Source organism: Halichondria panicea, chromosome 11 (genome assembly GCF_963675165.1).
Source record: "Halichondria panicea chromosome 11, odHalPani1.1, whole genome shotgun sequence".
NCBI lineage: Eukaryota > Metazoa > Porifera > Demospongiae > Suberitida > Halichondriidae > Halichondria > Halichondria panicea.
This window is the reverse complement of record NC_087387.1, coordinates 2,559,943-2,586,688: the sequence shown is the minus strand read 5'-3', so window position 1 is coordinate 2,586,688 and position 26,746 is coordinate 2,559,943. Positions and strand designations below refer to the sequence as shown.

General features: G+C 42.6%; 2 protein-coding genes and 1 long non-coding RNA gene across 3 annotated transcripts; 1 reads left to right on the top strand and 2 right to left on the bottom strand.

Moving 5' to 3' along the window:
• Positions 1-4,286: 4,286 nt before the first annotated feature.
• LOC135344387 (uncharacterized) lies at positions 4,287-5,404 on the bottom strand. Its single transcript, XR_010397431.1, has 3 exons — positions 4,913-5,404; positions 4,723-4,857; positions 4,287-4,663 (listed from the first exon to the last, which is right to left on the bottom strand). It is a non-coding gene; the product is annotated as an uncharacterized LOC135344387 (long non-coding RNA).
• Positions 5,405-12,432: 7,028 nt separating this feature from the next.
• LOC135344500 (fibroblast growth factor receptor 3-like) lies at positions 12,433-21,789 on the bottom strand. Its single transcript, XM_064541710.1, has 14 exons — positions 21,570-21,789; positions 21,397-21,430; positions 19,553-20,058; positions 18,765-18,789; positions 18,305-18,711; positions 17,041-17,194; positions 16,660-16,697; positions 16,461-16,604; positions 16,309-16,398; positions 16,043-16,257; positions 15,695-15,804; positions 15,132-15,291; positions 14,769-14,908; positions 12,433-12,736 (listed from the first exon to the last, which is right to left on the bottom strand). Exons 1-14 carry the CDS (start codon positions 21,628-21,630, stop codon positions 12,616-12,618), a joined length of 2,205 nt encoding a protein of 734 aa, XP_064397780.1. The 5' UTR covers positions 21,631-21,789; the 3' UTR covers positions 12,433-12,615.
• A 2,748-nt stretch (positions 21,790-24,537) lies between these two features.
• LOC135343707 (uncharacterized) lies at positions 24,538-25,466 on the top strand. The gene has a single exon (XM_064540702.1). It carries the CDS (start codon positions 24,538-24,540, stop codon positions 25,336-25,338), a length of 801 nt encoding a protein of 266 aa, XP_064396772.1. The 3' UTR covers positions 25,339-25,466.
• The last annotated feature ends 1,280 nt before the right edge of the window (positions 25,467-26,746 follow it).

The following is a 26,746-nucleotide window of genomic DNA, read 5'->3' as shown; positions in this document are numbered from 1 at the left end:
AGTTGAGACGAGCCGAGGCGAAACCCTAACCAGCTGCCCCCGTCACAGTGCCCTCCGCCAGGGAAGGGCACTGGAGAAAATTATGTTTAACGAAAAATAGATTAAAAATAAGAGGTAAACTAAACATAAGAGATGGGCCAAGCTATGGCGCTAATGGGTGGGAGCTCATGGGTTGGGGAAAGAGATAGCACACTCGTTCTGGTTGCTGCTGACTTACGCCACGAGGTAACGAATGTTACTGCACATGTGTCTAAGTTCCCATGTGAGCGCAAGCCACGAGGTAACTGACTGCCCATTGCTGCGCATGTGCGAGCCCCTTTGACCTGCTCCGCCCTGTTAACCCCATTTAATAAACCACTATATTCAATTTAACAGCTTACTCCGCAACAGCCCTAGCACTATACTGTTCTGTCCTAACCAGTATGACCTAATGCCATGATGGTTTGGCTTTTGGAAGCAAGCTGTCTCTGCAGACGCCCGCCCTAGCGTTCAAACCGATCTCTGCCTATAAATGTTTGATTTACAGGTGAAATAGTTGAGTGTAGGACACCGAGCTATTTGTTATGTTTTGGGTGCAAACGAAAGCAATAGCTTGAGCAACCTCCAAATTAAGCCCAAAACAGAGTATTATGGAGGTTATATAATTATATAATTATAATTTTGAGTCCGGGCACCCGGGCAACACAATAGCAGATAAAAACAAAACTCAACCAAAGAAAACAAAAAAAAAACCAAAATTGAATGACTCAGTACTAGTTGGAAGGGCTCAGTATTGGAGGAGAACACTGCAAGTTGCTCCTTTGGAGTCTTGATATATACCAAATACGCAGAGCTGGACCATCTTCCCAATGTCTGAATTGTAGAGTCATTAAGGCCACGTGAGTGGGCTGTAGTGGCGGCCCCTATGCGAAAGGAATGCCCCGCATAGTCCTTTGGATTGAGCCCAGCTGTGGCCAGTGCAGACCTGACTGCTTCGACAAAACGAGCTTTGGTCAAGGGCCTTCCATCCCGAAATTTAAAAAGGAATCCGGGGCTATTGCCTCTGAGTGCAAGGTAAGCCAGCGTGGCTGCGACAGGGCACAGTTTGTCTGAGGTCCTACCCACCACCACGTCCACGCCTTTACGAAAAGGATCAATTTTGAACGCCTTGAGATGGAGCTTCAGCAGTGAGGGGTTAGCGATGTCGTCGATGGTTATGTCCTCCACGGTGAGATGGGTAGTTGGGTCAAAGGCATTGTCTGACGGGATTGTGAGTTCCCCTGCTCGTGAGAAGCCGAAGAAGCAAACTGTTGATGCTGCCCATAGCATAACATGGTCCTGCGATAGACCCTGGGCCTCCCATACTGAACTGATGCGTCGAAGGATGGTGGGTGTGATGGGGAGCCTTGTGCGAGCTGGGTGATTGGATCTTGCTCTGGTGGCCTTTATGCCTTTTACTACCCCATCAAGCTTGGCTGCTTGACATACATGGGTCTGGGAAGCCCGAGGCGATCTGCAGATGGCGAATCGCTGATAGGTAGCCTTTGATTGTGGAATGGGTGAGGTTTTTTGCAGCTAAGTGGGAGCAGAATCGGCAAAGTTGGTGTTCGGAGACTGGTAAGGGTGAGAGTTGGAAGGTTGTGCAAAATGTTTTGTAGTTTTGTTGTGCTGAAGCATAGATGTGTTGAGAGCTTGGTGCTAGAGCCGACCGAAAATAGAATTCCACAGCTTGGTCCAAGTTGGTGAGGTCCAATTTGGCTGTGACGTGATTAAGAGCTCCACTAGTTCCGGGGGAACTCGAGTTGGGAGGGGTTGAGCCTGAGTGTAGTGAGAGAGGAAGTAGGCTATGTTATTCCGAGATAACGCATCGGCCAAATGATTATCTACCCCTCTGATATGGGCGGCAACTGCCACAAAGTTGAATTTTGCCATGAAGAATGCAAAGCAACGCAGCTCTCTCTGCTTGACCCTGAGTTAATCAGGGCCACCACCGCCGAATTGTCTCATAAAAACTGGACAGATTTGCCGCGCCAGTCACTATAGGAATCATCTCTCGGATAGAGATATGTGAGGCCGCCATGGTAGTGGGCCATTCGGATTGTATCCACTTGTTTCCTTCAAAGGCTCCGCAACCCCACTTCCCGGACGCGTCTGCTGTGACTGAGCGTTGGGGGTTGGCCTTGTCAAAGCGAGTGAGCATGGAGGTGCCGTTCCAGTGGGAGGCGAATAGGGACCACCACCGTATGTCCGACCTGGCTGCTCCGTCGAGGCGGATGTAGTGATCAAGATGTTGAACTGCTGTGGAGCGTGTGATCAGCCTCCGTAGGAACGAGCGGCCCTGACGTACCGCCTTGGAGGCGTGTTGCAAGTACCCAATGAGGGACAGCAACTCTCTCTTCGTGCCCGACCTGCGTCCCTCCCATTCGGATAATAGATGTCGAAGGCACTGAAGTTTGTCTGTCGGGAGACGTATTTCCATTCTTATTGAGTCCAGTTCCATTCCTAGGAACGTGAGGACTGGGCCCTCGCATTTGCTTTCTTCCAGGGGAGTGCCCGTGTAGTTGCAGGTTCGAATGATACCCTCGAGGTTGCGGGAGCATTGTAGCGAATGGGGGGGGGCCCAGGGTAATGAAGTCGTCCAGGTAATGGGCTATGGGGTGGACCCCTTTTCTGGCCATGATCCATTGCAGCGCGTCGGCAAGGGCTGTGAAGATGATGGGGGCTGACCGTAGGAGGACTTTATCGGCAATAATTTGGCCCCCCCCCCCATTGGACGCATAGTAGGTGGCGATCATCTGGGTGGACTGGGACTATGTGATAGGCCTGTTTGATATCAGCTTTTGCCATGAGGGTGCCTTTACCCAGTTGTAGGATGATGTCCACGATGTGGTCGATAGTTATGTAGGTTTTGCTGCAAGACTCCTTGTGTATCCCGTCGTTGACGCTAGCATTAGTAGGTGACGAGAGGTCTACGATCAGGCGCCACTTTCCTGGCTTAGCTCGCTTTGGGATCACCCCAAATGGGCTGATGTAGCCTTGTATGAGTGGGAGGTGGGAGCGGGGGATGATCACCATGCGGTTCAGAAGTAGCTCCTGTCGCAGGTACTCTGAGACTACTTCGGGGTGCTCCAGTGCCGATGCCATGTTCGTCGAGGCGCTTGTTAGCTGGAGTTGGCGGCTGCAGCCAATCCGGAAACCCTGCCGGATGCCGTTAACGATATAGTGGGCGAACGTTGGGCTGGGGTGGTGGGCTAGTTCTGATTCCCAGACCGTGGTGATGAGTGGTGTGGATATTCCTGATAACACCACCGGTGTGCCCACTGGGTGGGTCGGTACACACGCTTCTAGTTGTGCCAGCTGATGGATGTACAACGGGGCATAGGGTTCTGTGAGGTGAGGGCGGAGAGGGTATAATCTTTGTGGCGAATTGATGCCATGTATTTAGTGCCCGTGTGTATAGCATGCTTGATTTGGTATATATATCTGGTGTATCTATGCCCTGCACTGTCATGAACATGTTATATAAAGATTTCATGAGCATATGAAACAATGAGAGAACAACAATGCAAAAGGGGGTATAACACTATAGGAGTGTCCATTGTGAGTGTTCATGCCGCCTTGTGAGATGCATTTCAGCACCCCATGATTGACCTCTCGACAGTTTGAGCATACGTGGGCATAGCCACATGTGTCGCCGTGGGGGCAGTCCATATAGTTGTATCGGTTCCATTTTCTGCATGCCTCCTCTGAGGGGAATTGGGGTCGGGCCCATTTGGAGGGTGGCTTGGTTCTAAGCGACGGCCGCCTGCTCTGAGCATAGTCGACTGACAGGCCGGATGTGGGTCGCTGGTAATCCGATGGGGGTTGGTAGCCTTCCGATGGGGGTCGGCGGTAATAGTCGACCGGGGGTTTGAATGGGCAGGTGGTTCGGACATGGTCCAGGGAGGCACACAGCGAGCACCAGCCCTCCTCGCATAGCGACATTCCCGTAAAGCATTGGGCGTGGATGCTGCTGTCCACCCTGTCCCACTTCGTATTGCTGCTGCCTCGTGACGAAATTGCTGATCGTAGATGATCCACGAGGGCCAACGGAACTTTTTGCTCAGTTTGGAAGAAAGATTGGGCTCTACTGGGGTGTTAGCCTCGATCCCAGGCCGATCCGTCTCTAATTGAACGCTAGGTCGCCTCCTCGGCCGGGTATTGATTGTATCTGGGCGTGACCGGAAACTGGTAAGTATCAGCAATGTACTGTAAAATCTTCAGTTCATCACAGTTGGCTAAAAATACAGTGATATAATGACACTAGAAATTAATACTGTGCACAGCCAGTACTGCGTCCATAATAAATGCAGATGTTTAGAAGCGAAGATCTCAAACAAGAGCTTCCAGAAAGACTTAATAATTACTGCGTTGGATATGCCTGCTAAGCCTTCAGGTGGCATAACAAAGATTGTGTGTTCACAGTGCATCAAGAGACAGTAGAATCCTGACGTCACTGGTCAGGATAGCAACCACAAGTGTTGAAAGAGCCATTCCACGTCAGTAGTTTTAGTGCAGGTAGTTCTATAAGATCGGACCCTTGGGAAGGACACGAGTGGCACTGGGGCATCCTCTTTCAATGAGTTCACACCCATCAGCTAGGAAGAGTACGACGGGGGTTGGAGGGGAAGGTTCCATTTTGCTCCTGTATACAAATTAGTATGAACTTAAATTCACCATTCCACTATACATTTTGTAACTCACAGTGATGGTCCACACAAAACTAGCCACGATCCCAGGCCGCACTTCCTTGAAGGCCGGTGAAGGAGGCTAACACAACACCAGTGCCAGTGCCGTAATGTCATATCTTGATCCAGATACCAAGGATTGGGCTATAGGCTATAGTGTACAATTTCCAATGATGAAAAGGGTATTATTGATTTATATCGCTCACCTTGACAATACATCCCAGGCCCAGCCACTTGTGGACACCCCTGAGCATAGTATACAAGAGATCGATGGCCAGAGTCTGAGGATAGACTCTACCAAGTGTATCTGGCAATCAATGGTCTAATCAAGCGCTTGTATTAAATTGTGTAGTCAATCAAAAGTAGCCACTGATAGCAGAAACTTGAGAACCTAGGTCTGTTCTTTCACAAGAGTGATACTCCTTCTTCCTTCGCACAAGACAGCTCCTCACACTCTAGCTAGCTAAGCCTATATCTATGACAAACTAAACTTGCAAAGAATAGACCTATGACACGGAGTTCTTTGTGATTTCACGGTGATTTTACGGAGTAAGTATGCTTACATACACTATTAGTGTTTCTATTCGCTCCACCTTGCTCAGGTATTCGCTCTTTTTGAGCGAATACCTGAGCAACCACAGCAACCACAGCACATGCCCAGATACACGCCCAGATACAATCAATACCAGGCCGAGGAGGCGACCTAGCGTTCAATTAGAGACGGATCGGCCTGGGATCGAGGCTACTGGGGTGTCTGCTCAGCCGAGTACAGTGCAAAGCACTGGCTCCATGTGGCGAAGTCCTTTACCTGCCGTCTGGACTGCAAGTAGTCAGCCGCCTGGATAAGGACAATTTGTCCTTTTGCATCCCCGGACATGGCCTTTCCGAGACCTTTGGCAGGGGGGAGTTCCCCAAAGTCCACGTACTTCTCAGCGAGGATCTGATCCACGAGGGAGCGTTTCAAGGCTGGGGCTGCCACAACCGTGTCAGAGGCCTTTGAAGTGCTAGGAAGCACCGATGGGATTGTTGGCAGAGCTGGTAGCGTCGGTGGCAGGGACGGGTGGGAATCCCGTCCTAGTGTTGAGGTCAGTGGAGTTGGGCGGCTTGGGAAGCTGCCTAGTCCGAGAGATAGGATGGACCCGCTGCTGGGCATACCGCCGAGCCCTCCTGATAGCAACCCTATTGGGTGTGTGTGCATGTGGCACATGATTAGCGGATGAGCAATAGAAAGTACTGTGGGGGTGGCCTAGACCCGGTAAGCTGCTGGGCTTGTTAGTACTTTGAGGTACAAAGCCTGGGTCTGCCACCCGGACCAGCACTGCCCCAGATTGAGGGAGCTTGGTCGCACCACTGGTGCTAATTCGTTGTGATAAATAGTATGCTTAGGGTGCTTGGGGGTTTTTAACTTGGCTTAAGCGACTGTGTGTACTCGTTTACGGTCGTCATGCTGTATGCTTGATAACTAGTTTACACTGCTACAGTATTGCGTGCCAGGGGACCTATTCCTCCTGTTGATGCTTCCCTGGGGGGGGGGCTGTGTCGCTCCCCTGGCACCTGGCTATAGTATATTTGTAGGATAGTATGGCGAACCTGGTACGAAAGCAGGTAAGGCTCCTGCCGGAGTCCCGCTGGCCGACGACGGGGTGGGGATGGCGGCACGAATCCGGGCGTCCAGGGTTGCCATGAACCCCGTCAGTGAGCTGGCCACCGCTTCATGGACCGATTTGTCCAGCATAGTCTTAACCGTAAACGTTGAAATTTTCGACGCATCAAAATTTCGCACTTTCTGCACTAGGCCCACAATTCTTAAATTTCGTGCGCATAAATTTTCGTCCGTTATATTAACGTAGGTGTGGCTTAATTATTTAATTTCGTGCGTTGAGTCCAAGCATAGATTGAAAAGGAAGGGGATTGGAAACGAAAATGTTTGCGTGAAACACTCCGCGTTATAGGACGTGGCTAAAACTACAAAGGGATTATTTTATAGTCAGCATGCTCATTACCTGTCTTGGTTGCCATACAATGTGCTGTACATAGAAATGGTGAAATTGATCACTTTTAATGTTGAATATTCTAAAAAGTAAAGAGAATATAGCTCTAAAAGGTCGACTAAGCAACGCAACCACTATCACTAAACAAATAAATGGTATAAAAGAAGGAATAGCCCTTACTATGAAGTCGTGAGAGGTCAAGGCCTGTGGTGTGTCTAAAAGTATACTAAAGCAGTTTGAAGGACTATACCTTACCGTCGCGAAAATACGCCCACCCTTTTCTGCGAGAAGTCTAGGCTTATTAGGGGACTGGGCGTTTAATCGCGAATGGCGAGTTTTCATTCGAATATACGCCCACTCGCGGCCTCAAATCGAGGTTTATACTTTGCTCTATGCCAATTCTTTATTAATTTATTGTATTTTCATTTTAATAGATGGTATGAACATTTTAATGTTATAAACTAATGCATGAGTATGATTAAAGCATGGCAAGAGAATGAACATGAAGAAGTGGACTCTGACTCTATTCGTTGCTTGTTGATGTCAGATGTAGCAGGAACTTCTCGAAGGATGGTAGGTCATACTCCTACAGAGCAGCTATCAGGTACTTTGTTTCAGAAAACCAAGGCAAGGTAACCTGCAAAATTAGCCTGTGTGATAACTTTCTTTAATAGACTTTGTGTTTCCTTCTCAGCATATAGGACTACTTGTTCCCTGCATATACATCTTCAGGGGCAAACAGATCCATACAGAGAAAGTTATAATGTCTGATCTTGGTCCAGCAAGGAGTATAGTCTTACTAGCTAGCTACTACCTAAAACTTCCTTTCTTCACATGTGGCATTCAGCTACTGCGCATGCTCAACTTCTTATTCTGGGTGGGCTTATAATCGAGTGAAAATACCCTCGTGCAAGAACTTCGAAGCAAAAGAGGGTATGGGCTTTTATTCAAGATGGGCTTATTTTCGCGAGGGTACGGTACTGCAAACGTTTATGAACAGTAAAGCTTATCCATGGCATGAAACCATTCTATATAGCACTTAGATACATAATAACCAAGTCAAGCAATGTCTTTTGCTGTTTAGGCTTCGCAGCAGGGAAAGAGAAAAGTTGACATGGAGTAATTCAAGCTATACTCAACAAAAACTAAAAACAGAGTAAAGACAGCGGACTTAGACAAGTTAGAGCTTGTCAGTGATGTAAACTTACTTCTCTAGAGTAACCTCCCAGCCTCTGAGTGATCGCTAGTGGATAGGAGAGCTAGAAACAGTTGAAATGCAACCATAGTACGGTCAAAACAAAAATAATCGCGAGCGCGAAATCATAACGCGGAGTGTTTCAACCATTTACATAGGGAGGCCTGGTCGTTTCCAATCCCCTTCCTTTTCAATCTATGGTCCAAGGTAGCCTCGATCCCAGGCCGATCCGTCTCTAATTTAACGCTAGGTCGCCTCCTCGAGGAGGCGACCTATTCCTCCTGTTGAATAAGTCCAAGGACGAAAAAACGAATTAAACACCCGTCGAAAATTTCAACGTTTACGGTTAAACCCTGTGACACCCGGGCTACCCGATGACACTGGGGTCAGTGGCGTTTCTAGGAATATCAGTAGGAGCAGAGATACAAAAGAAGAAAGCGACTAAATACAGGAATATGTCCAATGTCCACCTTTGAACCTTGCATATAAATACACGTTTTAATGGCCGTTAATATTCAAACTGTGAAATCACCAGAGCTTGAGAGCGAGATGCATGGATGAGAGCTAGCTAGCTAGCTAGTTAGGGCCTGGGGCTAGAGGGAACAGACTGCAGTCGTTGCTAGCCTCCTTGTGGTGAACCATGTATTCTCTACTATCTATGGCACAAGTAAGATAAAATTAGGAAGACTCTAGTCTATAAAATTATAATTATATCATCTCAGTACAGTACATGCAGTATACACAATAGCTAGCTGGTACATGGTATGGTATAGATACATGTCTGATGTAGATCTAGTATTAGTAACGCTTGTTTGTAAAGACAGACCCTTCGCACCACCTTCACTCTTGTTTCTTCTTTTCCGCTATATGTCCATTTACTCCATACGTTTCATACTATCTCACTTGTAATTGTTGTTTCACCATTTCCCAGGCCGTACTGTACAAGTGAAAGCAATCCTTGAGATCTGCAACGTCTTGGTCTACAAAGAGTCTGTCGTTCACTTCTCATTTCTGGATTCTTTACCCATGTTCCTGTGCATCATTACTGTGTGGCTTCTGCACTGAGTACATATTCAAATTTTGAGTGGAGTTCTACTGGGGCTATTGTAGCATTGTCCTTGGGACCGAGGCTATAGGACAAATCAGACTGCTCTGCCTCATAAGTGAAGAGGCGAACACAAATGGCAGAATGTTCTTTCACAATAATGATTGTTTTTGTGCAATAAAACAATGTTTGCTGTATTAATTTGAATAGTTTTACAACATGTTGGGATGCATGAGCACATTATTTTAATACCCTGTATGGATCTGCACTAGATCTAGTATTAATTGATGATTTAAAGTTTCATGTGCTTCTTGTGCAAAATCCTCTGGAGCCAGCCCCCACATTACAGTCAAAAATTAATTATAAGGTCAAAGTTCATGGACATATTCCTGTCTTTAGGCTCTCGTCAAAAGAAAGGGGATTGGAAACGACCGCCCACGCCCTATGTAAAAGGACTGACATCCGGTGAAGCACTCCGTGTAATTATTGCGCTCGCAAATAATTACATGGAGGACTGCGCTACGGTTTTGTATCCCTGGTTTCTAGCTCTCCTATCCACTAGAGATCACTCAGGGCCTGGGAGATACTTGAGAGAAGTAAGCTTATACCACTGACAGCTCTAAGTCCGTTGTCTTTACTCTGTTTCCAATTTTTTTGAGTTTAGCTTGAAAGTTGAATTACTCTATGTCAACTTTTCTCTGTCCCTCCTGTGAAGTCAAAACAGCAAAGGACACTGCTTGACTTGGTTATTATGTATCTAAGTGCTACATAGAATGGCTTCATGCTATAAATAAGCTGTACTGTTCATAAACGTTTGCAGTATAGTCCTTCAAACTGCTTTAGTATACTTTTAGACACACCACAGGCCTGTCCCTCCTACGACTTCATAGTAAAGGCTATTTCTTCTTGCATAGCATTTATTTGTCTAGTAATAGTGGCTGCATGGCTTAGTCGACTTTTTAGAGCTAAATTCTCTTTACTTTTTAGAAAAATCAACATTAAAAATGATCAATTTCACTGTTTCTATGTATGTAGAGCAGTCAAGACAGGTAATGAGCATGCTGACTATAATCCTTTGTAGTTTTAGCCACGCCCTATAACGCGGAATGCTTCACGCAAAAATTTCGTAAAAATTTCGTTTCCAATCCCCTTTCTTTTGAATCTCTGGTAGGAGGGTGCTCAGGTCGCGCGACAGCGCTAAAAATTTGGGGTACGCCCACGCACCGGAAGCCGCGCCCACCGTGCAGGAAGCCACTCCTGCATTAGTGTTACTGCGCATGACAACACGCCTTTGACAATAGGACAAAGACAATCAATCTTCAAGCAGATCTACCATCTGCATCCTTCTTGGATGACGCCTACAAAACTCATCTATAGCTACATCAATATTTACAGGTATGTCACGGTGTATGTGTAGAAGTGATAGTCCAGTTAGTCGTTCTGTTGTCATAGATGATCGTACTGCCGTCTTAATTCTTTTTAGACCACTGAAAGACCTCTCTGCTGAGCAGCTAGTGACAGGCAGAGTGCACAATATACTAACCAAGGCTCTGATATTGGGGAACATGGTCGTGGCGTGCTTGAGAGTAACAGTAGGACTTCGTGGAAGGCTACTATCTCCATGGTCCTTACAGTATTGCTTCCACTTCATCTGCCAGCAGTGTAGCTCACTCTCGATGCGGGTTGGTGATGGGAGATCATCCTTGTACAGGTCAACTAGTTGGCTGACTTTGGAGCTGTAATCTTCTGCCAAGAGGCCCACCATAATTGATGGAACTATGGAGAGACCTTGTAGAGCTGTTTTCTGATGGGCGCTGAAGCGAGATTTCATCTCTGAGCAGATGGTCGAGTACCGGGATCGATATCGAACGACAGTAGAACTGTGATGGAGTATCAGCAGGAACATTGCTTCGATGGATTTGTCGACCACATCTCCTCGGTTCTCAAGGTTCTCATCAAAGTTCTTACCAAGGCTCTCGTCGAGGCTAGTGCAATCACCAAGAACATCATTCTGTATCGAAACCATAGTATAGACGATTAGTTTAATTATTTAGGGATTCTTATTATAATTATTGTAAAGTATTTTTACCCGGTAGAGTGTGATCAGATTCGTCCTCTGATGGTGGTTGGTTCACTGTCTTGAAATACTTTAATGATTTTGCAGAGTATAGAATCGTATACATGTAGTATCTTAGCCTCGATTCCAGGCCGCTTGAACAAGGCCTTGTTCAAGCGGCCTGGAATCGAGGCTAGTAGTATCTATGATAGAATGATGGAGCAATATCTAGCAATATCTAGCTTTAATAACAGTCATACTGCCCATGTCCAGGAAACTTATTTGACCTCATGCATACTTGAAGGTGTGGTCTCCAATCATCGCGTATAAAAGCTATTATTCTTGTGTGTGTGTATATATATAAACGTAGTAATGGCCACTTGCACATGCATGATTTTTTTATCATGTACCGTAAAAATAGAGAGAAGGAACATCTTACTATAATTATTATGTATATATAGGGATCACGCTTCGTAAGTAGCTAGCTATAGCGCTATAACTGATAGAATTTGGTATTAAGGAGGATATATTCCCCTCCCCTGGATCTACCCTGCCATTCTATATACAAAATCTGGGTATTTTTACGATTCAAATCATAGCACATGCATTCATGCCCTCACCCGAATAGGTGGGGCATGCAACTCGGCCTATTTTCAGACTCAGCAAATTTCGTATTCATGCCCCCATTTTTATGATACCTTCGTTCCCAATCCCTTTTCCTTTCTATCTATCGTATAACCAAGGGCATGCAACTCACTGTTCATTATACGCAATTTATCAATGTGAGAAACCGGTATATATAAATTATATATACAACTCTATAATTGTATGCATGCATGCTCACGCATGTAGATCCCTTGAGTAACATCAGTCTACTTTACCCCGTGATTCATTCGAGGCTGTCTCCACAAGCCAAAGCTATAGATGGGCGCGGCCGGCCGTCTATGGCCAAGCTGATGGCCTATATTTCTACACACAGTGCATATAATAACCAGTCTGCTTATATTTAAAGGATCTATACCTATTGTAGTATAGCTATAAATTTTAACCAGCACGCTTAAAAGTTAAAATAATAGTATATAAAACTTTGGAAATCTCTTTTCACTGGGTGTGGTCAGTCATTAGCACGCGCATGCATGGCTTGTTATAAATTGCTGATGTCTCGAGCTAGGGAACACAACTTTCTTATTTTGAGTGAGTTCCCGACAAAATAGCCCCATTTATAGGGTGAAAGGCGAATAGTTTTCGAGGCCCCACTATACACTGCAGATCCGAGGAGGTACAAGTACCTCGATTAGGCTTGGTCAGGTGCAAAATTCAACAGTAAAGTCATTGTTGCATGTGACTAATTACCTCAATTTTAGCCTAATTGAGGTACTCGTGTCAGACCTCCTCTGTGACTTGCAGATCCAATGTGAAAGCATCACGTGCACCACTCCGGTACCAATCCTTCTTCCTTTAAACATTTGTATCTATACTGTATTTATCATAGCAAAGAAAAAATATATATACATCATAGTGCAAAAAAACTGTTTTAAAATGCAATTATGAAATTAACTGTTAAAGCTGATGTCAGTCAAATGAATGCAGGGACCGAATCGAAGAATTAAATTTTCTCACAGTCAATCTACCACGTATGCATGCTCCTCTTCCCAGTATTCTTGCAGTTGCACCACCAGCTGGCTGAAAGTAGGCCTTCTCTCGGGCAGTAGCTCCCAACACCCACCCATCACCAAACTGTACCTGAATGCATCACCATTATGTCAATAGTACATTTTTGAAAGACATACCTATAGCCTATAATAATGACAGATAGCTCAAAATAAACATTTTGCGGATTTTATTTTCAAGGATAGCCGAGCCCTTTTACACTACCGGAAGTACTGTATCAAAAAATATTTTCACCTGCATAAAAACTTGAACTCTGCCATGAGAAAGTCTTTGTGAAGCACTAACAAGCTGCTACCTGTACCTAGTAGCTACGTACGTACATGTAGCTAGCTGCTAGCTACGTACAGAAATGCTAGAGTCAAAGTTCACTGAGGCTACTATTTGAGTGCGGCCTCTGATCGAGCATATACGGTATGCGCTAATGGAGAAGTGCACATGCATATGTCATTGAAACGTCGTGGGCGTGGTTAACAGTGGCAGATCCAGGAATTTTGAGAGGGGGTTCCAAAAGTGTAAGGGGTTGTAGATTTGGTCTGGCAAACTCACTCCTTGCTTTGCAGGCGCTGATACTCGTGAATTTCACCTAAAAAAAGGTCATCACTCTTCCTCAACAGTCAGCATGCGCATCAAAATGGCCCTGCCCACACCAATTACATTATCATTCCAGTATACCATGCAGTACGAGTCGGAGTTAAATAGTACAGCTAGCTAGTAAGTTGAGCTCCATCACAGTGTGTTCTTGTGTGAAATTCTAGAGTCAAAGTTCACAAACAAAAAAAAAACTCGGCCTGAAATTCGGCCACTCGCTATTCCGTATTCTGGATGCCCCAAACTAGGTTTTTAAAATAGGCCGGATATGACATTTTGTGTGTGGTTTATAGCAAATTACATTTAAATAGCTATAGAGAGCATAATGATTCATTATTCATTATCCTCAAGACAGAACCGCAAAATTATAGCAGATAAAATTTGTGTTTGTTTTCGAGTTTTGTTCCATGGAACCTGTCTGGATCCACCACTGGTTAATGTGGTTAATCTCTATAAGCGCATTCGGATAATAGGCGCATAGAGGTCTGCTCTTTTCTCTATAGGCGCATACACTTATTATACGGTATACAATGATTCCAAATTTTGAGGCGCAATAACGTTTCGAGATTCATGCAGGCCAATATATACCCAAAAACTGCGAAAATTGATGACATCGTTACTATTAAACGGGTACTCATTTTAGCGAATTTATAATTAACGCTAGTCCACACTAATAATGTTTCTTCTTTTTTCTAATGAAAATGTACTTTTGAGAAAATGCTAAGCAAGCTAGCTAACTCCAAACTTTCCATTCAACCTTAAAACTCATACTTATACAGTACAATTAGTCCGGCCACCCTTGGTGGGACAGTGCAGCTTGGCCGGAATAGCGAGGTGTAGTGGCTGCATTTCAAAAAATAGCAGCGGCTAAAAATCACCCTACCTCAAATCTAATGACTAATTTTGCAGTTCTGTCTTGAGGATAATAAATAATGAATCATTATGCTCTCTATTTAAGTGCTTTTAGCCAATTATCATAGTTGATCATTTCCAGAACGGGTAATAATTTCTGGATTGCTAGCTAGATGTTTTTACTGCACAAAACTCGGCCTAAAATGCGGCCACTCGCTATTCCGCATTCTGGATGCCCCAAACTAGGTTTTTAATGTAGGCCGGATATGACATTTTGTGTGTGGTTTATAGTAGATAAGATTAATTGGCTATGTAAGAAGCCTCGCTTGCACATGCGCACATCGAGGCATAAGAAAATAATGACATTGTATGTAGATTGGAATCCCCCAATTAAGGCATGATTGCATGATTTATTTATAATTATATATGCATGATATTGTCATATACTTTACTCGATAATTGCATGAGGAGCCTCCTATCACAATAACATTCAGTGCTATTTTTATGAGACTATAATTATTATATACAGTAAAATCAAAGTACAAGCAAGTAAACCGTATTGTATATATAAGACAACCCCTCAACAAAGGCCATGACCCTATAGCTCTGCATGCATGCATGCATGTATCCCCAAAGATGTCTAGCCTGTTTCTACCTAACTTACAGCTTAACAGGACAGAGGGATGGCTTCTCTAATCTTCGACCATCATTGGTAATATATTTAATGATGTCCTGATTCTCTATTCCAGGATAAGGGGCTCGTCCCAAAGAAAACACCTCCCAACAAGTCACTCCATATGACCACTGTGTTAATAAATAAAATAATCATAATACATTATAATTGCAAAGGGAGTAGTATACACAGTGTTATAGGCACATAAGCTATTGCATGGGTTTCTGTAAATTCATATGATGCCTGCGTGGAGTTACGTTCTATGATGGGCACAGTATAATAATATTATGCATGGATGTAAGAAAGGAGCCTTGTATATACGTACATGTTCTTAGAGAACAGGAATAGACTCACCACATCAGTTTTCTCGTTGCTAATGGCATCAATTAGTGTCTCTGGAGCCATCCACTTGACTGGGATCTTGGCATCCTTTTTTGCTCTGTAGTAGTTACTGCTGTAGATATCCCTGGCCAGCCCAAAGTCTCCAAGCTTTACAGCCAGTTGAGTGTCCACCCTGAAGACAATTAATAATAGACAATTAAGTGCTAGTAATTTTCAATACAAAAAAAACAAGATAGGTTGGTGTTGGTTGTTTTGTATATGGTCATGCCGCCATCGTTCAACTCTGCATGCATGTATGTGTAGGCGATGCTTTGTTCTTATTGTTTTTATTACGGCCAGATATAACGTTTTGGGTTTGGTTTGGCACATTAAATAGAGAGCAGAATGATTTATTATTATTCATTATCTTCGAGACAAGAATCGCAAAATTTGTTATTATATTGTCGTTTTAAGCCGCGGCTATTTCCTGAAATACAGCCACCTCGCTATTCCGGCCAAGCTGCACCCAAGGGTGACCGGATTAACGAGAGTCTACTGTTAATACTGGCATGCATATACATGGCACTAAGTCTTACATGCAGTTCCTTGCTGCTAAGTCTCTGTGCACAAACTTTTCCATTGCAAGATACTCCATACCACTGGCTACATCCATACACATCCGCACCAGGGTGGACAAACTTAAGTCCTGAATCGGTTTAAATGATACAAAATTAATAAGCTGCTAAGTCATGCAAGCATTTCCCAAAGTTAATTAATTTGTATAAGTACATGCACAGTCATGCATGTAGGATAATACTGACACAATATTACATACAGATGTTGAAACTGTCACTGGATATGACTCATGTATAGTTGTGACAATATGAAAATGGAACCCTGCATGCATGCAGAATGAACACCCACAGATTTTAGATTTTATAAACCTCTGGCAAGATGTCCACATTTGTCACATGGGTTCGTTTCCCCTTTAGGTAATCCTTCAAGCTTCCATTTGCCATGTAAGGAAGCAGAATGTAGGGCATTCCATCAGGCGTGTCAAAACACACTCCAGTGAGACCGAGAATGTTTGAATGCTTAAAGTCTTTCATGACCAAGCTCTCTTCAAAGAAAGCCTTTACCTCATTTTCAGAGGTCAAATCTGATTATTGAATGTAAGTAAAACAGTCAGTTTGTAAACTTAAGGACTTACTTTTGATTGTCTTAATAGCAATGGGCCTTGTTTTGACGTCAGCATTATTCACCAGTTTCAATCTTCCAAGATAGACTTTACCAAATGCACCTGTGCATACATGCATTAACAGAAGAATGATAACACTGCATGCATGGGTGAACACTACTAACCTTGACCGATTTCTTTTTCCACAGTTAATAAAGAATAGGAGACAAGTGTGGCGGAAAACACCTGTTTATAGAAATGATGATCTTCTTTCGACAAGGTAAAACCTTCGGCCACATTAGTGAGCTCATTTAAGTGGTACGGATCGTCTGTGTAGTCAATTAACCACTATATACGCGGCGATAAAAAAGTGTAAACTTATACCTATTTTGTTAGCAGAGGAGTCTTTTCTATCACCACGTCTGCATATAATTTTTACAATTAAGAAGCTGATCACATGATGATAATACATAATTATACACTCACACAAAAGTACATGCAGCTACACTATCAGTAGTAATATAGTGCACTTTCTGTATACAATAGTAGTCTAGAAAAAAACATTTACAATGTGAAAGTTGTTAGGATTGGCCAGCACCAAAATCAGGGAAACTTAAATCCCAACGCCCCATGTTAATAACACATATTAACAGCGTATAAGCAACTTTCACCTTGAACTGTTTTTTCCCAGACTAGTATAATTTTATACTGGTATAGATTGTTGTATAATTATGTGTAAGAAAACTATATAGCTGACAAATTAACCTCAGCGTTACTGTGCCCTTGTATCCAAGCTGGCTAGAATTTGCTTTTCTTTTTCTTATAGTCTTGAAAACAATGACTAGACTGAAAGTGGCCACCAGCATGAGCAGAACACCTGCAACAGTACCACCTGCTATGGTTGCGGCATCAATGGGTGCTGTAATAATGAGTAAAGTTGTACTAATAAAGTGTCATGCACCATGCATGCATGAATGAGGTTAACGAATGGACCATATATGCACATTATTTGATTCACTGCATGCATGCATGCCGCCAATTAATGCGGGCCATGGTGTGCAATTAATGCACCATGTATTGTTTCACTGCATGCAGCCAAGTAGCTTAGATGCATGCCTAATTAGAGTTTCCATCCAGGACAGTACATGGTGGATCTATATAGAGGGTTCTTTGGCTTTAATTGAACCCCTTTCTCAGACAGAAGTGAGTGGGAGGCTTAAGCAACTTTTTCTATTTATAGTTTCAACAGGTAGTTCTGTAAGCCCTGCTATACTATATTTGTTCAGTTTAAGTAAACTAAAAGGTTATATCTCTCCATGGCTACTAGCTAGATAGAGATACTGCGCTATTTTATCAAAACATTTAATTACATGCATGAGTGTGGCCAAAAGGGGCGTATTTCCCAATTTTGCGCTGTATACACGGGTTGTAATTGCTAGCCCCTCTTTAGATCCGTCATTTCTGAGGAGTACCTTTGTCTTTTAATTGGTGAGAAGAGTATTATATATATAGTATATATAGGTCGCCTATATAATATATATAATAATTATGCTTACTTCACGTTGTCAACGTAACAACTTCAAGGGTGTATAAAGTCATAATTATAAAGAATGTTTTGCGAGCATCAAACATTTGCGAATTTTGCGAGGGTTGATCAATTCGCATCAACACAAAACCTAAATTATTACTAGTAAATACACACGATCCTTGCCAGAACGCAATAGTTAGATCACAAAGGGTCAAATTTTCTGCTGATTTGGCTCATTCGCAAAGGTTTTTCACCCGCAAAATATTCTAGTAATACGGTACAGTTCTTTATTATTTTTATTACACGGTCGCGTACCCTCAAGGCATGATTTGGTAAGAGGGCGCCATGATATAAAACACATAATTATGAATCTTCATATACAGGCAACTCACCCTCGTGCTTGTGCCATAAAACACTCGGTCTCATGCTACATACATGCGCATGCTGAAATTTAAGCTCTATTCGTAATAATTATAAGTAATATCAGATGTACTTTTTTACCTGAGTAGGATAGTGTGTCAATACATTGGCCAGTAGACATTGTTTCCGGGAAACCACAGGTAACAAACTGAAACTCAGAACAGTTGAACACATCGAGAACTACTGCGAGTGCATTACTTTCAGTGTATGGCTGACCACATTCCTTAATCAAAGAGGTGATGTTGTTACACAAATCCGAGCAAATTTCAATCCGATACCCTTTGGTAGGATCACATGGTGGAAAGATGTAGAAACAGCTCACAAATGTGAAAACTTCAGTACAGTATGTCGTCACGTTCTCTAGTTTCAAACTATTCAACAGGTGTAGAAGGGAGCCTGTGTCTCTACCTTCCAAGGGTATGTAATGATTGTATTGAGCCAGTGGTGTATTTTCACATTCTGTACCCAGTAATGGGGCTTCCACACAGCTATAGTATAAGTTAACAATATTTATATGGACAAACTATAAACATAAACTCACTTGTATGGTGCATTTATACGACTTTCTGCATAAACGAAGGAAATGCACATCAATTTACATTTACGCATGTATACCGTATATATATAGCGGGACATTTTCGTGGGGTGCAACATTTCGTAATTTTCGAGGGTAGAGCAGTAACGCGAAAAATAAAACCTGGATAAACTCCCATGCACGCACCGGTATTTTCACATGCAAAGCTATTGGTGGGTGTGGTTTCCTGACATTTAACCGCAAATATTAGAACCCACGAACATTTCTGCTGAGGGCTCTGGAGTACGGTGGCCCTGAGCGCTACTCTAGTTGGTAGTTCATACTTGATAGTTCAAATGCGTAGTTGGTAGTTCGCAGTTGCTACTTGATAGTTCAAATGCGTAGTTGGTAGTTCACAGTTGCTACTTGATAGTTCAAACACGTAGTTGGCAGTTGGCAGTTGGCAGTTGGTAGTTTGCAGTTGGGAGTTGGGTACGGTGGCCCTGAGCGTTGCTATTAGTTCACCTTAGCTACTTGATACTACTATCAAGTAGCTAAGGTAGGTGAACTATCAAGTAGCTAAGGTGAACTCTAGTAACGCTCAGGGCCACCGTACAACTGCCAACTACCAACTGCCAACTACCAACTGGAGTAGCACTCAGGGCCACCGTACTGGAGCCATGCAAATAGCGAAAATTTTCACCCACGAAAGTTTCCCGCTATAAATATATATACACAGGAATCACAGAGAGATATTTTCGAGAAATTGTAAATAAAACATACAGCATGCTGGCATTATAATTATGTATACGTACCCTTCTTTGAGGAACTGAACAGATCAGTGCACTGACTGGAATCAATGAGCGAGTTCAAGTCATCATAAAAATAGTAGCTGGTTGGGATTGCACACTCAAAATCGAGCAGTATTTTAATGAGCACACTCACTGTACCAGTATCAATGAAGCTGGAATTTAGTAGACCATCACCAAATTCTTGCAAATTTCTACACCCCCCCTCTTCCCAAATACGACAAAAGGCGAAACAACTTGTATCACAGATAGGTATTAGCAGACCTGTGTCTTTATTACAGGGAGGATTCAAAACCAAGCACAGGGTATGGGTTACCATCGTTACACAGTCGGGATGACTTGGGGGGTTCATGTTGTTTATAAGTGTGAGGAGGAGGTTTATATGCCCGACATCCAGTGACATGTTGTTGCTCGTGAGAGTAGCCGGGAGTTTTTGAGGGTATTGGTAAAAACTGTTTCGGCCTGGTAATGAATAACAAGGGTGGGTATTGCCCACAGGAGTGCAGTTGTACCTGAAGGAAAGGTTACATCATACATTTCGATGCTGCATGGTCGGTATTTATTTTTTTATTTTTTATTTCTCGGTCACCCTTAATTGGGACAGTGCAGCTTGGCCGGAATAGCGAGGTGGCTGAATCTAATTAATAATTTTGCGGTTCTGTCGATCATTAATGCAGTCTATTTAACCATTTTACCTGCCAAACCACACCCAAAACGTCATATCCGGTCGTAAAGATATACACACCCTTAAAAATCTTAAGTTGTGGTTTTCATTCAGTTTATTCATGACTTCCTGTGTATTATTAAACGTTTTTCATGAGTCTGGGTGCATTCCACAGCCACCACAAGTAGTTGAAACTAGTTGTCCTATAAAAGGAGTGATGTGTACACGGAAAGGAATGCACAAGGAATGCAACAAATCAGTTGTTACACAGCTCACTCGTGCGCACATTGGATATATTGGCTCAGTAGTGCCTTTGCCCTCGAGGCCTGTGGCCCTCGGGCCTAAGTCACTACTGAGCCAATATATCCCATGTGGCACTCATGCATGTGTCACAACTATAACGTATTGCAGCCATGGCAGTGATGCAACATGCCATATACTGAGCACTGGATTGCTTTGATCTGCCCACTCACTGGGCAACAACTACATATATACGGTATCAAGAGTACATGAAGGGGAGCTAGCCACACCAGTTGTCTCTCTGTATACGTTACAAACACTTGTAGTAATGTAAACTGTGTGGTTTGACATGACCTAAGGCAGGCAGGCTACAATCAGAATTTCTACCCCATGTATGTGCTTGCGCAATACACCAGGGGCGTAGCTTAATGGTTTCCTATAGTTGCCCAGAAACCCAATTACTGGTAGTTGTAAATGAATAGCATCAGTGATAATTATAACAATTATGACTGTAATGTTGGAAATTTGATTTCACAGTTTATACAACAGCGATGCGCATGTGCATAGTTGTGACTTAGGTTGGCCGGAATGGTTTTATGTGGAGTTGCGTACTCTTCCTATAATGAACTCTTGCCGTTATAAGCTTAGAAAGGTAGTTTTCGTTCAACGAAAAGGGTCAATTCTGCTGATTTGGCTCACTAATAATATTTGCAAAGGTTTTTCACCAGCAATATAATCACACTAAGATGGCCATGCATGGGCGTGGAGATGATGTGACTGATGTGACTGCATGAGTCGAATGTGTGTTAGCCTCAAATCCAGGCCGATTAATTAAAATACATATTTTAATCGGCCTGGATTCGAAGCTGAGTATACATGTAGCTATGTGCATGTGTGTATGCTGTAAAATTAGTACAGTGTATGGCTATAATTATATCAGACTTACTGTGCCAGTGAACTGTTCAGTCTTTGGCCTGCAGCTACATGGGATGAATATATGACTATATCACTCAGCCACTGTCACATTACAGTCAATATGATAGATCTATACACATGATAAATTATAGATAGATATTATAATTTTACACATGCATGAGTAGAAAATTATTTAGAATCTACCTCCACCACATCTCGTAGATAGAGCAAGGATAAAAGTGGAGAAGACAATTAGTTTTGCCATTCAAACAGAGTGCTTTGTAGCTGTAGTTGTAGCCGGGTACGTTCATCAGCTAGACCTAGATCTATATAGTTTTTTTTATAGATCTAATTAGAATTAAAAGAACACATCCCTTTCCGCCCTATCTATAGTGGCCTTTCATGGGCCATGCAGCAGACCAGTTTGGCTGTGTGTGTTGCTGCGCTGTTTGTTATTTGATTTCCTGTCCTGGTTGTAAGAACTCTGCAATCTGATTGGTGCTGCCATGAAACACCCCCTCCTACCACCAAATAGATTCCTCTACAGTGCCTTCAGCTTTGAGAGTAAATTTAACCACAGAGTGAGTAGTTGTACTTAAATGTATCTCAAGATTGGAACATTTCTAAGAAATTGTGCTGATACCATTGTGTAGGTGAATAAATAAGCTACAACCTTATTTGAAAATATTTCCCCAAAAGTTGTTGTAGTGGGAAATCATTTTAGGTAAAAATGGGGGTGATCGTAAAATATATGTGTAATATGAAATATCTCTGGAACTAAAGTATTGCAGGACAACTTTTTTGTATCAAAAGATAGAAAATTTATTAACAATTAATGTGCAAAAACAATTAGACCTTAGCCGACAAATTTGCTTGAGTTCCATCGCTAAGCGAAAAGGCACCTAAAATATCCCATAATTGAGTATTAATCAGTATGTGTACTTATGTAAGCTATACGTAATCATGCATATGTTAGCTAAACTATTCAGGAATGTTGTGCCAAAGTTCCATACCTTAGCCGAAAACAATTGGTCTTTTCCATCGCTAAGCGATTGTCCACTATTGAAAAATGTTGGTGTTTTATAAACCACCACATACCCACCACCTTTGGTTGCCATGGAAATATTTTTGTATATGTTTTAGATAATTTGTTCACCAACACAATGGTATCATCATATTTTCTTAGAAATATTCCAATCTCAAAATATTTACATTTATGTACTAACACGTACCAAATTGCGTTTATTTACTCTATAGACTAAAGGCACTGTACATTTTCCCACTAGATACTAACACTGTCAGATAATTATGAATTTTGATGGGTCTGAGGTGCATGCCCTCTTCTCTTTATATAGTATAAGCCCTTGGTATAATAATTATATAATAACTGTTACAATTCTTCTTATGAAAGGTGTCCTCGGAGATCTGACGCCAAAGTTCTTAAGTCAGATTCTTCAATAGTATCCACCAGTGTCTGCCAAGTTAGTGGATGTCTTCCTTTACCAGCTATCCATTCACACAGGATTTTATCCACAATAGTCTTTGGGTCATAGTGGCTACTCATTTCAATTATGTTCACTTCAGTTTCACTTTCCAGAAGAAGCTCTCCAAATTTTTTGTAGTTCGATCCGACTTCAGTGACAATATCAATAACTCGATTGTCATTCAATTTGAAACTGCGTAGCTGTACTATATTAGGACGTTGACCTATACCGTGATGTGTGGATGGAGGATTAAGATAATTATAATACACAGTGCATGTATTAACAGTTACACAACAGATCGTGATGATATGTCGTCAACTAAAAACACGTAAGTATACTAAACCCTTACGATCATGCAGCAGCTGTAGATAGACCTGTAAATACATGTGTGTCTCACAACGTTTGTACAAATCAATATGAAAAGCAGTAGCATGGATTCCCGAAGCTGATTATCAGCGATTCAATTAGCAGGGACTAAACTAATGAAAGCAACACGGGTGCAGATGCATCGGTGGAGATGCCAAAGCTATACACAACATAAAGCTACTATATATACATGCACACATACTGAATCATCATAATTATCATGATAAACATCTTGTTTTGCTGCATGCAGGCAGAATCCAGAATCACAGGAAAATTAAGAGTGGGTAATGATCGACCATGATTGTTGTAAAAAATCTAAAATTACTAGGGGTTGTAATGGCATTCCAAGTAAACACACTACCGTATACTTCGCTTGCGCATGTGTACTATAGTATGTATATAGGAAACTTATAGCAGTAACTACGAAGGGCGATGAAAAGTAATTTACAGAGAGGACAATCATATATAGATATAGGATCACAGCAGAGTGAGTAAAGAAGCTTAGAATCTTATACCGACAAATACGGCACCTGGGTGACATGCACTGGCCTGGAGTATTACAAGTACGACACCAGGCTGACATATGCAATGGCTGATGGAACCGCGGAGTAGGTACATAGTAGAGCCAGTGTGGAGTCTCTTTCCAGGGCTCCACGTGGCTGTAGTATATTGTCACCGATACAACACTCTAGATAGGACTACTGAGGTAGGACTATAGCTATTCACGGTAGCAATAACAACCAAACAACACACAAGATACAGACACACACAGCGTTCAGTTCTCTACGAGGTTTCTCACAAAAACTAAATCAATCCAGGCTTAGCTGGCATTAAGGTAGTGGGCTCATGTAAAGTGTATCTAGAAAGTGAAAGTACTAGGAGAAAGCAGTGATGTCATTGTAATGATGTCATGAATCGTGTAATCACCGTAATGTGTGTAATCACCGTAATGGGTGTAATCACCGTAATGGGTGTAATCACTGTAATGTATGTAATCACCGTAATGGGTGTAATCACCGTAATGTATGTAATCACCGTAATGGGTGTAATCACCGTAATGTATGTAATCACCGTAATGGGTGTAATCACCGTAATGTATGTAATCACCGTAATGGGTGTAATCACCGTAATGTATGTAATCACCGTAATGGGTGTAATGATCGTAATCACCGTAATGAGTGTAATCACCGTAATCACCGTAATGGGTGTAATCACTGTAATGTGTGTAATCACCGTAATCACCGTAATGGGTGTAATCACCGTAATGGGTGTAATCATCGTAATGAGTGTAATCATAGTAATGGGTGTAATCACCATCAGCCATGGATCTAGCAAAGGAAAAGGGCTCCTCAAGCTGGTTGACGACGTTGCCTCTGGAGGAGCATGGGTTCTGCCTACACAAAGGCGCGTTTGTAGACGCTCTGGCCCTGAGATATGGATGGTGTCCGCCAAACACTGCTACAAACTGTGTCTGTGGTGCAAATTTCACTATCGAACATGCTCTCTCCTGCCCAAGAGGTGGATTCCCGTCAATACGCCACAACGAGATCAGAGATCTAACTGCCACCCTAATGACGGAAGTCTGCAATGACGTGTGTGTGGAACCGGATCTCCAACCACTCTCCTCGGAGACCATGGCAAGACGCACCGCCATTACGACGGATAACGCCCGACTAGACATCGCGGCAAACGGCTTCTGGGGAGGAAGACTGGAGAGAACCTTTGTAGATGTCAGAGTGTTTAACCCCCACGCACCATCGAACAGGAACACGAGCCTGGAGCAGTGCTTCAGAAAACACGAACTAGAGAAGAAAAGAGCCTATGAGCAAAGAGTGAGGGAGGTGGAACATGCGTCCTTCACCCCCTTAGTGCTCTCCGCAAGTGGGGGGCTAGGAAAAGAAGCAACAGTGTTCTACAAAAGATTGGCTTCCCTCCTAGCTGAGAAATGGGACCAACCATACCACCAGGTCATAAACTGGCTAAGATGCTCCCTATCATATAGTCTGCTCAGATCTGCTATACAATGTGTTCGAGGCTCCCGGTCCTCCCGTGGTCGTGCCATCAAGACCATCCCACCAATGGATTTGGTGTCGGCCGAGGCACACTTATGCCAAATGGACTAACAAGTATATTTTTCCTTTTTGTATAATTTTTGTTTTTGTTTTTCTTGTTGTACTCTTTATTATTTTGTCTTGCCTAGATTAGTACCCTACATGAGTAACTTTTATTAAAAAAAAAAAAAAAAAAAAAAGTAATCACCGTAATGGGTGTAATCATCGTAATGAGTGTAATCACCGTAATGGGTGTAATCACCGTAATGAGTGTAATCACCGTAATGGGTGTAATCACCGTAATGAGTGTAATCACCGTAATGCATGTAATCACTGTAATGAGTGTAATCACTGTAATGAGTGTAATCATAGTAATGGGTGTAATCACCGTAATGTATGTAATCACCGTAATGGGTGTAATCACCGTAATGTATGTAATCACCGTAATGGGTGTAATCACCATAATGGGTGCAATCACCGTAATGTATGTAATGGGTGTAATCACCGTAATCACCGTAATGTATGTAATCACCGTAATGGGTGTAATTACTGTAATGGGTGTAATGATCGTAATCACCGTAATCACCGTAATGTATGTAATCACCGTAATGGGTGTAATCACTGTAATGTATGTAATCACCGTAATGTATGTAATGGGTGTAATCACCGTAATCACCGTAATGTATGTAATCACCGTAATGGGTGTAATCACCGTAATGGGTGTAATCATCGTAATGAGTGTAATCACCATAATGGGTGTAATCACCGTAATGGGTGTAATGATTGTAATCACCGTAATGAGTGTAATCACCGTAATGTATGTAATCACCGTAATGGGTGTAACCACTGTAATGTATGTAATCACCGTAATGTATGTAATGGGTGTAATCACCGTAATCACCGTAATGTATGTAATCACCGTAATGGGTGTAATCACCGTAATGTATGTAATCACCGTAATGGTATGTAATCACCGTAATGTATGTAATGGGTGTAATCACCGTAATCACCGTAATGTATGTAATCACCGTAATGGGTGTAATAACCGTAATGGGTGTAATCATCGTAATGAGTGAAATCACCGTAATGAGTGTAATCACCGTAATGGGTGTAATCACCGTAATGGGTGTAATCATCGTAATGAGTGTAATCACCGTAATGGGTGTAATCACCGTAATAGGTGTAATGATCGTAATCACCGTAATGAGTGTAATCACCGTAATGTATGTAATCACCGTAATGGGTGTAACCACTGTAATGTATGTAATCACCGTAATGTATGTAATGGGTGTAATCACCGTAATCACCGTAATGTATGTAATCACCGTAATGGGTGTAATCACCGTAATGTATGTAATCACCGTAATGGTATGTAATCACCGTAATGTATGTAATGGGTGTAATCACCGTAATCACCGTAATGTATGTAATCACTGTAATGGGTGTAATAACCGTAATGGGTGTAATCATCGTAATGAGT

Bases quoted from the DNA above. Each gene is read 5' to 3' on its own strand.
- LOC135344500 (XM_064541710.1), bottom strand. From the start codon at position 21,630: ATGGCAAAACTAATTGTCTTCTCCACTTTTATCCTTGCTCTATCTACG. The intron at 20,059-21,396 runs GTAAGTCTGATA...CCTTTCCTTCAG, and splicing joins CTGAACAGTTCACTGGCACA to GTACAACTGCACTCCTGTGG. The intron at 14,909-15,131 runs GTGAGTCTATTC...TTATTAACACAG, and splicing joins GCAACGAGAAAACTGATGTG to TGGTCATATGGAGTGACTTG.
- LOC135343707 (XM_064540702.1), top strand. From the start codon at position 24,538: ATGGATCTAGCAAAGGAAAAGGGCTCCTCAAGCTGGTTGACGACGTTG.